At 37.5% G+C, this 13,998-nt stretch overlaps 1 protein-coding gene across 4 annotated transcripts in view; it reads left to right on the top strand.

Annotated features, from left to right (window-relative positions):
- The window catches only part of TNFRSF19 (TNF receptor superfamily member 19), a 102,716-nt gene that overhangs the window by 48,796 nt on the left and 39,922 nt on the right, over positions 1–13,998 (top strand). For all 4 annotated transcript variants that reach the window (XM_084879433.1, XM_084879432.1, XM_084879431.1 and 1 more), the window contains exon 6: positions 2,610–2,695. In XM_084879433.1, coding sequence (XP_084735559.1) covers positions 2,610–2,695 — 86 coding nt within the window. The remainder of the gene's footprint in view (positions 1–2,609; positions 2,696–13,998) is intronic.

Raw genomic sequence — 13,998 nt, 5'->3', positions numbered from 1 at the left:
AGGTATTTAGTATACTAGTATACAAGTCAATGAGTTTGGGTGTAAGTATACATTGATTGTATAATTTTATGCACAAGTTTTAAGTTTGAGATAGTCCCCTTGCATTTCTATTTTTGCTGCCTGTTTCATATGTGCCTTTTGATTGACTTTTGGTGTCATATCCAAGAAATTATTGCCAAATTCGATATCATTAAGCTTTTCTCCTGTTTTCTTCCATGAGTTTTATACTTTGGGATCTTTTACTTAATTTATTTTGAATTAATTTTTGTATATGAGCTAAGATAAGTAGACAGCTTTATTATTTTGCATGTAGATATCCAGTTTTCCCAGCACTATTTGTTGAAGGGACTGTCCTATCCCCATTAAGTGGTCTTTGTTCCCTGGTCAAAGGTCATTTGACTATATACATGGGGGTTTATTTTTAGGTTCTCTTTTCTGTTCATTGGTCTACGTGTCTCTCTTTATGCCAGTATCACATGGCATTGATTAATATACTTTGTAATATTTTTATATCAGGAAGTGTGAATCTTCCAACTTTGTTCTTTGATTTTGACTTTATAAATTCCAAAATAAATACATTTAATTAACATTTGGTGAGAATTTATTACAAACATTTGGACAGATATTCATAGTCAAATGAAAATGCAATAATGAGCAAATAAGGAAGTTATTGGACATTTGAGGTAATTTACTTAGTTTCAAAATGCAAATTTCATTTCAATCATAAATTATACAGGTTTGTTACTACATTATCCAATTTTACAAAATAATTGCATCTACCTGTCTTCTATATACTTGATCTGTAAATTTATTCTCTAAACCTCTGTTGTCGTAGAAAAGTAGAAAGTTTTCTATAGGAAAGAAAATGGCTTGAATTCTCACCATCAACAAATAATCACTGTTAATATTCAATATATAATTTTTTTTCACTGCTAATATATGCATATAAATGTAGTTAGCTGCATTTGTAAATAGTCTGAAAGAATCTATACCAAAGTGTGTTTGTATAAAATTGAATTATATTATTCACACTTCTTTTTTCACTTCATGATACTTTGTGAATTAAAAAAATTATGATGGTAGGTCTGCATCATTGTTTCTGAAGCACACCTTTTATTCTTTTACCTTGGTTCCATCGTAGTTGGTCATATCTAATGTTGGATATTGGGATTGTGCCTAATTGGCTTCTTTTCTTTTATAAACAACTAGAAGCCCAGTGCACGGATTCGTGCATTAGTGGGGTCTCTCATCCTGGCCTGTGGAGATTGGGTTGAAACTGGCTCTCCCATATGCCCCGAGGGTCACGGATTGTGAGAGGGAGGTTCTCAGGTGACTCACCCTAAAATAGAGCTCCTTCCTTTCTGATTCTGGGTGCATCTCCTGAGAACCACAGCTTCCAAGTCACCACAGCTCGGCAGTTCTTGTGTTGAGTGGTCAGTGCTTGTCATAGTTTCTGGTTTGACAGTCAAATGTTTGCTTAGGCTTTTATATATATAGATACTATGATTGCATTCTTATACATACAATTTTACCTACCTGATTATTTCTTTTGGATACATTTCATGAAATAAAATTATTGGGTAAAGGGTATAAATAAACTATTGGAATTCTGATGCTGTATTGCTAAATTGCCCTCCTGCAAGTGGCAATTTCTATTCCCACTGGCAATATATATGTGTGCCTATTTGCCTAGCCTTATACCAACACTTTCGCAATTTTCTAAGTAAAAACGGTGCATTTTCATTGTAATAGTTATGAAATAGTTATTTGAATAATAGTGAGATTAAATATTTTAGTGTTAAATTTAAAAAGCAATGGCATCATTCTTTTTAGTTTTAATTATTAAAACTAAAAATTATGAAATGTATTCTTTTGGGAATTAATGTTCTTTGCCTGCTTTTTCATTTCACCTTAATAACTTTTAAGTTTAATATTACAAACTTAAGTTATAGAAAATGCTGTGATCAGAACTATTTTTCAATTTTCTTTTGCCCATTAACTAGGTTAATGATACTTTGTTTAGATCTTTAGTTATCTTTAATATTCTGTGTGTGTGTGTGTGTGTGTGTGTGTGTGTGTGTGTTTTCAAAGATTAAAGCTGTTAATTTCTTTCTTCTTGGCTCCTGGGTCATTTTCCATTTATATTAATATTAATTAATCTTGTCATACCTAGAAAGATATCCCCATATCAAAATTATATAAGCACCTCACTACATTTTTTTTTTTATTGCTTTTATGGTTTGCTGGATTCTTTGGTCTTTGATTTTCAAATGTTAAAAACTAGCACTTTATTTATAAGGCATTTTATCATTTAAATTGATTTCATATTCCCTTACCAGCACCCTCTCCCCAAATATAGAAAATGTGAGACTAAGTAAAATCTACAAAGTTATGTTTAGTGGAGTTGGCCTTTCTTAAGTATTCACTGCACACTCAGAGGTCTTTTTAAGGATGTCTGTCTAAGATAGTACTACATTTAAGACTTTGAGAACTTTTTTTTAAACAATAGAATTGGTAATGGAGACTGCCAGTAATTTATGTAATCTGTTCACTGCAACTGTGAGCTTAGATAAAAGAGCTAACAAGGATTATTTTCCTTTTTCCTCTAGGTTTTACAGGAAGACAAAACTTGTTGGTTTTCAAGACATGGAGTGTGTACCTTGTGGAGACCCTCCTCCTCCTTATGAACCACACTGTGAGTGAACTTCATACAAACACAGCAAAAGGGCTCTTGGCCTTTAAAAAAAACAAAAAACACATTTGTTCCATTGGCAAATGGAGCAAAATCTCTCTCTCCTGTGGGGCTTATAGTGTGCACTCCTTTATCAAGCTTTCAGCAGGACATAAAGCTCTTTTGTTGTGTGCCTCAGCCAGAAAACTATGTCCATTGATTTGAATCTCAAAGTGAAATATAGATATTTTGTGGCTCCTGTACTCCATTCAAACTCTTATCTTTTCGTGTGTGTGTGTGTGTGTGTGTGTGTGTGTGTGTATACTACTATATATACTATATATGTATATAATATGATATATATATATATATAATGCAACTCCAATGAACTAGCTGGTCTAAATCCTAATGCATAATGTCTTTGTGCCATGGCCCCATTAATTCCTGTATTTTCCCATCTTAGTCCCCAGGCACTGTCATGTGGTGTCTTCCATTCCAGACACATTCCTCTCCATGAATTGCCTGCCCTAATTAATGTATTGTTAAATGGAATCTTAGTTCACTTCATTCATTTCTTTACTTTTCTCATTTAATAAATAAGAAGAGAAATTCACTGTGTCCTGGGCATATAATTGCAAATTGTGCCTTTTTTATTTATATCAATATTAATTAGTCTTTTTGACCATACTTTTCCTTTAGATATGAAAGATATTTGTTACAAGTTTTATGAGCTTGCATTGTTTTTTGAATGGGAATCCTAAGTACAAATCTGGCCAATGAAAACCAACAGGTGTTGGGCCAGGAAAGAAATCAGCAGGTTTTCTGATGTGCTCAGCTCATGCTTATGTTTGCTAAGCAGGGCTTTAGTGAACTGTGTTTCACTGTACACAGAAAGAGCAGGCATAGACAGAGGAGGCAGGAGGGCTTTTGTCCCAAGCACAGGTTGCTCATGCCTTTCTGGGGAGCATTGGTAAAATCAGTGTTTATATTTAGGGGTTGTTTTGATATAATTTTTAATACATAGGATTTGTCCTCTTCTTTCTGTGACAAAAATCTCCTCTGAACTAATTGAAAGTTATTGCATTATTTGGTAAGGTCACATAGTACTTATATTTCCCACCAATTCATGGACTTTTATAGTCCATATTATTATGCTCTTTATCAAATGCATTACTTTTTATTCTTCCTTTGAAGTGATAGAAAAGAAAATGCAGACTCTAACTTTTAAAGAAATGTATTTTGACCTTCATTTTTATAATATCCAAATATTCACCAAATGATTCATTGCAATTAATGAGTGTAATCGTGAATGTCTGTTATGTATTAGTCATCATTGAGAAACAATTTGTTTTACTCAATACCACACCATCAGCCAACATTTGGAAGACACCAGGTCCAGAGATGTTAATAACTTTTCATTGCTGGCTGGTAATTGGCAGAGATAGTATTCAAACCTAAGTCTGTCTAACTCTAAGTGGTATGTTTTCCACCACACGCTGCTGTCTCTCTAAGAAAAACCAAACTAAGCTGTCCTCTGCTGGCTGATGTAACTGCTTCATGTTGAATTCTTCTTATATAGTTTGCTTCATAATTAATGAAAACTCTAAAAATCTAACATAGAAAAGATCTTGAAAGAGCCTCTTTATGCTACACAACCTATAAATGACATGTTCTCTTGCCATTTAAAATGAGGTAGCAACTTGGTCTTGCTGAGTGGTTCATCTCAGTCATTATTTTGTCCAAAAGGCAAAGATTATGATCTTCATCCAAAACTACCATGAAAAGATTTAGTAAAGAAATTGGTATTAATCAATTTAAAATTGGAAAGTTCTGGGGTAATTTTTTCTATTTAATAATCTACTCATAAGTTTGAGGCACTGGAAATTTTTGCTTTCGGGGATCTGACTATGTTTGACATCATATATTAGTCTTCAAATGTAGTTTTCACATTTAACTTTTAATGTCTTGGAAATCCCTACTTAAGTTATAATTTGAAAAGAAAATGAAGTAGCTTAAATTATATTATAGACATATTTCTCCATATATGAAACTTTTTAGAAAGCAAAATAACATAGATTATTTTTCAAAGTCAGAGATATAGTGTGCACAGCTAATACTTTTTTAAATCATGAAACAAGAGTCTGGTGGTCTTTAGTGAGAGTTAATCCTTATTAAGTTCTGTAAAGGAAAGTTTGCTGCTTTTGGCACAGTTCTTGGGAATCATTCCAGAACACAACTAATCTCCTCAAAAGAGATTTTCACGTTTTGGGGGGAAATTATGTAAGGCGCCTTATGTTTTCATTTCTCCTACTTTGGGCTTTTCAACTTATTCACAAAAAATCTGCTTCTTCTGTGTGTTTTTTGTTTGTTTTTTTTTACCCCCATGAAGAGCTCCTATATTATTTCGACTCCTAGTTAGCTACAAGACAGTTATGGCACTCAAGGTACCTCAAGTAAAGGACACGGGCAGTACTGAGAGAAGCAGGAACTTTCTAGAACCCAGGGGTAGCCCTTGCTTGAAACCTCAGGCAGCCATAGAGTCTGGAGATGATGGTCCCCTGCAGCCTGAGACTCTGAGCCCTGCATTAGCGCCACACAGCTACTTGCTCAGGCTGCAGCCTCTCCTTATATCTCCTGGTTTTCCTTCATACTTTCACTAGACTGCATTGGTCTGGACTTTCCTCTTTCAGCTCCTGAAGGACAAAATCTGATTGGTCTAATTAGATACCACTGTGAGACAGAATCTTTTCCGTTTACCTGTTGAATAAACATTTAAGTGCCATGCACACAGTGAAGGACAGATAGACCCCAGTTCTTTTCTTCAGGGAGGGTACAGCATAGTGGAGGAGTTGTGAAATAACTACTCTGAGTTAAACAATATTGAGATACAGCACATGTAGAGGCAAAATAGTGACTGTTTAATCCTTTTTTATAAGGATCCAGGGTACTCTGAGGGTGATTAATGGGTAATGATGTAGGAATATTAGGGAAGGCTTAGAGCTGTGATTTAAAAGATCAGCTAGAGGAGGAGGATTCTAAAAAGGTGACTAAACAGAGGGTCCAGAGAAGTCTGGGGAAACCAGGGGAGTATGGTGGCCTGAAGCATACTAGTGGATGCTGTATGCAAGTTGAGTCTGTTGACACTGGAAATGCCCTTTTCACCTTGGAGGTCTTTGATGACATTGACGAGAACCATTTTAATGAATAATGAAAATGGAGTCACATTAAAATGAAACAAAAAGTTAATGTAAGCAGAGAATGGAGACCATTATAGACAACTCTGAGATGTTTGCCTGTGAAGGTGAAATGGAATATGCAGACAAGGGAGGGATTTTGTTTTAGTTAGTTTTCTAGTGTAGACACATCTGCATGTTTTCATATTGAGAGAACAAAATAATAACTAGGCACCATAAGGTTTGTTGGAGAAGGATCCTGAAGCTAAAATGTTCCCTTGGCCTTATCTGGGAGGAGGAAGAGATCTCTGCCATAATCTGGGAGGGAGGGAGAGGGGAAGATAAGCATTAGCTTGTCATTCAGTGATGAGGTTGGGAGGTTCACATGCCCTGCTTCCGTGTGTGACAGAGAAGACACCCTGTTCCCCTGAGGCAAGGAACTCGGAGGCTGGAAGAGCACAGGAGTTTGAAGTTCTCATTACAGAGAGTGGGAGGCCAGTGAGAGAAAATAGCGAGTTTCCTGGTAACAAGGGTCCAGCTGAAGTCTGTGGTCATAGCAGTACATTGTTTGATCCTCATAGGATATCTGAAGGGGCTTCTGTGGGGATGACTCAGGTACCTCTGAAACAGCCCCAGCATATGCGTAAGTTGCTTCCTAAATATATAGTAAGCTACATACAACTTTTTAAAAGGGATGACTGTGCTAATAACACAAGAATAATTTTAAATTAATGTAATTCTTTTTTTTTTTTTTTGGTATTGCTATAATACCTGAAGCAAACCAAAGTAACACAGGATTGAAAACTTCTCATGTATTTGTCAACTTTCCAAGGTGCCACCCAAGTCCATACTTGTCTACGACAGGTGTACCTTTGGCCAAGTGACTTACTTAACTCTCCAAGGGCTAGGTTTTGTCCCTGTAAGATGGGGTTACCTACCTATGAAGGTTGTTGTAAGTACTGAGTAGTCAGTATATGTAAGTCACCTGACAGTGTCTGTCAATGAGCAGGGTCTCCAATCTGTTGGCTCCCTTCCTTGCTCCCTCTACCCTTAATGCTTCTTGGGTTTTGAGATCTTATTCCTAGCATTTGGGGGACTTGTTGTCTTGAAAAAGAACCAAGTAATTGCCCAGAGATTTGGTATTCAGCAGAGGTAGTGGTTCAAAGAAGACCAGTGAGCTAGCACTGTCTGTATAACTGCCCCACTCAACAGGAAATGGTATAATAGGAGACTGCCAGGATTTCAGCCATCAGATAACTAATAGGTTCTCTACAGCTGAAATTTGTAATAAAGTGTCTAAATGTAAGTTTCTCTTTGCAGAGCACACCTGTATTCCTTGTAAAGTGATTTTGAAAACAAGAAAGAAATTTCTTTCCATCATGATTTATATTGCCCCAGGCTTAAGAAGGCCTAAAAATGTGGCGTCTATCAAAGTCAGTAGAGTAGAGCAGAACACAGTATGAGACCTGTTGCTAGAGGTTTTGGATTCACATTTAGGCTCAGCCTTCTACGGATGGTGTAACCTTGAGCAAATCATCTCACCACTTTGAACTTCCATTTACTCTTTGTTAGCAGATCTTAGAATGAACTATATGAGACAGTGTCCAGAGGCATACCTGCCACAGAGAGAACTCCTTAACAACTATCTGCCTGCTGGCCTGCTCTTTTACAAATAATGGCTGCACCTGTCTCTTGGCCTGCCCTGACCAGGTATGCTCTGTGGAAGGTATGGCAGTTGAGATTGGTCCCATACGGGGAGGATCTCATGATGTAGTTGTTTTGATGTTTGTCTTGCTGGTCTTTCACCTCCAGAAGTGGGTGAACAATGGAAAATACCTGGAAAGAGGCTGCAGTGGATTTTTGTGTTTGTCACTTGAATGGCTAGACTACTTAGGCTGGTCCCTTTTCTCTTTGCCCCATTGCCCAAGGCCTCATGCCCCATGCCCAAACAGCATGGGATTTAAGCTCCCAACCTTGCAGATAATGATGGATGTATGAGTTTAATTGATTAGGCCACCTATAACCTCTTTGCCAGTCACTAATAGTGTTAGTTTATGAGAATGACTGGTTGGTCATGGAGCCCAGGGTCCATCAGTGACATCACTGTAATTTGTAAGTGAATAAAGGGACCCTTTCCATAGAAATCCTTGCTTTATTATTCCTCTTTGAGCCTCACTTCCTAGTGTGCCCATTTAGAGCATTAAGAAGAAATGAAGAGCCGAAACTGGTTTGGCTCAATGGATAGAGCATCAGCCTGCGGACTGAAGGTTCCCAGATTCCATTCTGGTCAAGGGCATGTACCTTGGTTGCAGGCACATCCTCAGTAGGGGGTGTGCAGGAGGCAGCTAATAGATATTTCCCTCTCATCAATGTTTCTAACTATCTCTCTCCCTTCCTCTCTGTAAAAAAATCAATAAAATCTATTTTTTTAAGAAGAAGAAGAAATGGAGAAAAACACACACAAAATTTTAGAACTTCATTCTGCCCTGTGACTGATAAGAAATGCAGATTTTGTCTGATTTCTTTTAGCAGTATTTACTTAATGTGGAACAAACACTGGTTGGAACAAATGGTTTTGAAAAAATTCAAAGCTGTTTTCACTGAAGTCCAGCTTTATTTAAGTGTGTTTAACCTAGATGTTTGCTTTGTTCTTGGGGGGCTTTGTAAAACAAGCCATGTGATTACAAAGAGATAAGTGATCAGATAAGTGGCCCTTGTGTGTGGTGGGATGGGGGAGGGGGGAAGGAAAGCAACTCTGTTGACCTGAAACTATTTAGGAACTTTACATGGTTTAAAACTCAAGAAACAGCAGGTCGCTGTATCAACAAGTAATAAACCACATTACTTAAAGTATTAAAATATTTTATATTTTAAAGTATTTAATAATTACTTATTGAGTAAAGTACCATGTAGGTATTTGGATGACAGGGGTTTTAAGGCTCCTGTTACCCACATTGCTGCTCTTCACATCTGTGTAGGTGCCTTTCCTACTTACTCACTAATGAATTGATACAATGTGTTTATGTGTAGAGAGGTATCACTGTTTTTGTCTCTTGACAGGCAATGTTAAATAATTTTACAGTAAAGTTATCTTGTAAATGCCTCTTAAAAAAAAAAAAATCTAAAAGGAAATAAATCGGGTGTGTTTGAAATCAATACCAATATGAGTTTTCCAGTTTTAAAGGAGGGGTAGAGGAGGTGAGAAGGAGCAGGAAGAGAAGGGGGAGGTGAATTACAAGCTGACTTAAGCTTTACCTGAATGATTTAACCAATTCACTGAAGTGAAGAAACCAATTCCTGGTATCCTCCCAGCAGGTAGTACTCTGCATTCTGAGGTATTTAAACAATGAATGTAATCACAGCGAATGCCTATATAATGGCATGCATAAGAGATGCATGAAATTCAAAAATATTTACATTTGTTTTGGAAAAATTATGTGATTTTTATTGTATCTATGTATGTTCTTTTGCTTCTGCAGCAGAGTTCTGAGTTTGCGATATTTAGGGGCCTGGCTTTCCAGAAGACTTATTAGATCCTCTGCAGGATAAAGATAGATCCACAAAGCCACTGAACTAATTAAGGGTTCAGTTTACTGAAGGTTTTCAATAGTCTGTGGTCCTCGGGCCAAGACTCCTCAGTGTCTGGCTAGGGGATTGCTGCCACGTCTTGCTTTGGGGGTGGTTTGGGGAACAAGATGAGTGCTGCTGTGTGACATGAGCAAATGGTCAGGCAGTAGAGATAGGAGCTTCCTAAAGTGAAGTCTTAACAATGGAGTTCTTTCCTGTTAGACTTTCAGGGTGGGGAATAGGAGGACAATGAGATCAAAGAAAACTTGGTAAAACAGCCAAAACAGCCCAAGGTTTATGGCAGACAAATTGAAAAGCCAGCCCTCCCAGCTAACATTTGAAGGAAAGATTCCCTTTGTTTTCACTAATTTATTTGTTGGTTTAGGGTACTGTTGCTCTTCTCTTTTTCCCACTGCCCATTGCTCCCTGCGTGTCTTTTATATCATCCTTTCTTTTTGTCAATAATATGTAATTTCATTATTTTATTGAAAAACAAATTTAAAGTAATACTGGTAGTAATCAGAGGTAGCTTCTGTGGATAAAAAGAAACAGATCTTGCAGAATCCAGGCACTGGAGCACTTTACTGAGAGGAATGCCATTGAGCCCTCCCATGGAATCCTTTTATTTTTATTGCAAGCCTTGTTCTGCCAAACCAAACAACCCTGGTGAAGTAAAGGAGAAGAGTGGGAAGAAGCTAATAAAGGCAGAGAAATGGATGGAGCAAGAAGTGAAAAGCTAGACTGCAGTACAGCAGGGAGGAGTCAAAACACAACAAAAAGCAAGCCATAAGAACTTCAACTACACTATAATTTTGTGACATTGAGTGTGGAGCAAATAGACCCATACAGCCTAATGACCAACCCCTAAAGTTTTCTCTCTAATACCACTCAATACAATAATTATAGTTCTCATTATTATTCTGGACATGAAAACAAGTTGGGGGATGATCATATTACAAATTTGTTAAGAAAACTATTTATTTTAGAATGATTTACTTCAAACATAATCCTTTTAAAAGTTTATTTTCTTATTAAGGCCAACAACTATTGTCTGAAAATTTATTACAGCAAGGTCCTCAATTTACAAGGATGTTTAAAAACATAGCTGGGCAGTTTAAATGCAATAGCCCCTGTAGGGGGGAGGGGGGAATATATTATATATTTGCTATAAATACAACTGTGTTGGATGATTACTGATTTCAAAGATTTATCTTTACTTAGCACTAATTTCATTAAAGTTATAGAAATAAATAATTCTTATTAGTTTCTTAAACTCTTGTTTTCTACATTCATCCTTTTCTCCCAATATAAAACTGTTAAATATGGGTAAGCCATTAACTTTGTTCCAAGTGAAGAAAAGTATAAGTGCCTGACTGAATCAGGTGGCCCTGTGCCTTGAATCTGGGATGCTTTGGAGAGTTCTAGTTGGTTTGTGATGGTCTGGGAGGCAGGGGCGTACTGAGTTGCCGATGACCAGGCCAGAGGCTTTGAGAATAGCAGTAGTTGATTATTATCTAGTCAGCTATAAATCTAGCTTCTCTGTCTTTATCTGCAGTCTCTTTTAGACATTTAAAGTCAATGTGCTGGCCGAAACCGGTTTGACTCAGTGGATAGAGCATCGGTCTGCGGACTGAGAGGTCCCAGGTTCGATTCCGGTCAAGGGCATGTACATTGGTTGCAGGCACAACCCCAGGAGGGGGTGTGCAGGAGGCAGCTGGTCAATGTTCCTCTCTCATCGATGTTTCTAGCTCTCTATCCCTCTCCCTTCCTCTCTGTAAAAAATCAATAAAATATATTTAAAAAAATAAAAAAAGTCAATGTGCTGGTTTAAATATTTACTCATGAAGAAACAGGTTGTGGTTTGTTACAGGGCATCATTAAATTAAATGAATGTTAGATTAATTACAATTTATTTAAAAATATGTAATCCAGCAGGCCTGTATCATTAAGTTGTGGACTTTTACAAATGAACAGTGATATGTGTGTGTACCCATTAAATGCTGAATTTTGTCTTTTTTTAACTTAAAATTTTATTATGCATTTGTTTCAGGTGTACAGCTTAGTGGCTAGACATCATATAGTTGACATAGTGTTCCAGCACCCCAACTGGCAGCACCGTACAGAGTTATCAAGATTATTATTGAATTATTTTTCCTATGCTTTACTGGCCATGCCTAATTTTTAAGTAATGTTTTCTACATTGTGAGATGTCACAATCTTTCAGCCAACTCTCAGGCCTTCAGAAAAATTCTTTTATATCCCCAAACTGTGTTTGAAGACTGAAGTAGTTGTATTTTATACATGGTGAAGCTACACATACAGAAGGCAGCAATTACAGGAAACAAAATGAGTGCAGATCATAGAGATGGATGGCAGGTGAATTTTGTCTTTAGATTATTTTCTGCAAGATCTTCAGTATCAAATTTAAGAAAATCTAATAGAAAAGCAGTCATTTCTGGGAAGGTTTTTAGTGTTCATAGGAAGCATGCTTTTCTTCAAAATGAGAAAAATTACTTTTTAAGTTTGTATTGGACTGTTTAACTCAGGAGACATGCCAGGGAATATGTTCGGAATGTCTAACGTTAACCTAGATCTCAGCAAAATGTATCATAGAGACATTTCTCCCATGTTGTAAATTACCTGCATATGAGTTTGTTCTCTCGTTCATTGATCAATATATTGAATTAGAGGCTCAGCACTGGTGGGTCCTTTTGGCCTGGACTGTGTCCTCTTGCAATCTAGGACCCCTTGAGAGGTGTCGGACTGCCGGTTTTAGCCCGATCCCCGCAGGCCAGGCCAAGGGATCCCCACCAGTGCATGAATGCATGCACCAGGCCTATAATATGCATATAAGATCTTTGGTTAATCTCTTCCTTCTCTTCCTGCTCTCCCTCCTACCCTCTTCCCTCTGAGATTCATCAGTTTGTTCCATATTTTCATGCCTGTGCATTGAGCATCTGCCTTCTGGTGGTCAGTCTGCATCATAGCTACCCGTTGAACAGTCAAACGGTCACTTAGGCATATATATATATATATATATATATATATATATATATATATATATATATATATATAGAGAGAGAGAGAGAGAGAGAGAGAGAGAGAGAGTGTGTGTGTCCTACTGTGAGCACTGATGTGGGCACTGAGGAACCCATAGTGACAAACACAGACTAAATTCTCAGTCCTCAAGGAGCTGACATTCTAATGCTTCAGAATAGGGGTTTATTTAAAACAAGGTAGTCAGAGAAGGCCTAAATAAGGTGAACCTAGGACAGGGCCCTCCAGCAGAGGCTGGAGAACAGTGAATGGAGAGGATGGACTTGTAGGGAGGGTGTAGACTGAGTAGGGTTTGTAGGCCACTGTAAAGACCTGAACTTTACTCATAGGGAGATGGAGTGACATGACTGACTGAAGTTTTAAAAAAATCTTCTGGCTGCTACTGAGCATAAACTTCAGGGAAGCAAGGGACAAAGCAAGGTGGTTACTTAAACACAATTATGTTTCGCTGATACAATAAATACACACTTTGAAGAACCAGGCTTTCCACCCTTTTCTCAATAATTATTAGTTTAATTAATTTAATTTAATTGAAATACATTTAACTTATTTAATTATTCATTATATTAATAATATAATATTTATGTTTGCTTGCTCTGTGTGATGTCAAAGAAGATTGCAGAATAGCATCTGGTTAATTTTTTTTTCTTTTCCCTAAACTCAGGCAAAACACAGATTTAGAAAAGGTTAACTTAAGATTTTACATTGTACCATAAATTTTACTTCATCATAAATGATTTCTATTCTTTTTAGGCCATGGAGACACAGATAAAGATATGAAAAATAAAATCAGGGGGGAGCTTCTAACTTTTAATACAAATTATCACTGAAAGGACACTTTCTCATAACTACCTCATTTGATCTTCCCAAGATTAATGAAAACCAATATCAACTTGATGTTTTTTCTGGGACTCGCTAATTTAATTTTCACTGTGAAGAGGGCTAGATTTTGAGTCCTGGTCTTAACACCTAACTTTCAGACAAGTTATTTAACTTTCCCATGCCCTAGTTTTTTCATGTACAAATAAGAATTTGATATATAAAAAGCCAGGGTTGTAATGACCCATCACAACCAAAAGTTGACCAACCTGGAAGTCCTTCAGCCAGCGCTGGGTTGCCGGGCAGACCCAGCACTGACTGCCCAGCTACAGCCTGGTGACCCAGCATTGACTGCCCAGGGGGCTGAGACCCAGAGAGAGAGGCTGGGTGTGATCCACAGCCTCAGTGGCAGCTGTTGATCAGTACTTGCCTCTCTTTCTCTCCTTCTTTCTTTCTGAGCTTTACCAGAAGCCAGGTTTTTCTTTCTCTCCCGGCCTCCATGGGGGCTGCTGTTAAGCCCTGCCTCTCTGATCAGGCCCAGAGATAGGCCTGGAGATGCTGACTGGCATAGGAACTGACCAATCAGAACTAAATGTGGGTGCTGTGAAGAACCAATGGCTGTCTAAGAGGTGAAACTTTTGATGCTGACTGGCATAGAAACCTGACCAATTGGAACCAAATGTGGGTGCTGTGAAGAACCAATGGCTATCT

Source organism: Pipistrellus hanaki, assembly GCF_964339955.1.
Source record: "Pipistrellus hanaki genome assembly, chromosome: 3".
NCBI classification, from domain to species: domain Eukaryota; kingdom Metazoa; phylum Chordata; class Mammalia; order Chiroptera; family Vespertilionidae; genus Pipistrellus; species Pipistrellus hanaki.
This window is presented reverse-complemented; position numbering and strand designations above follow the sequence as displayed.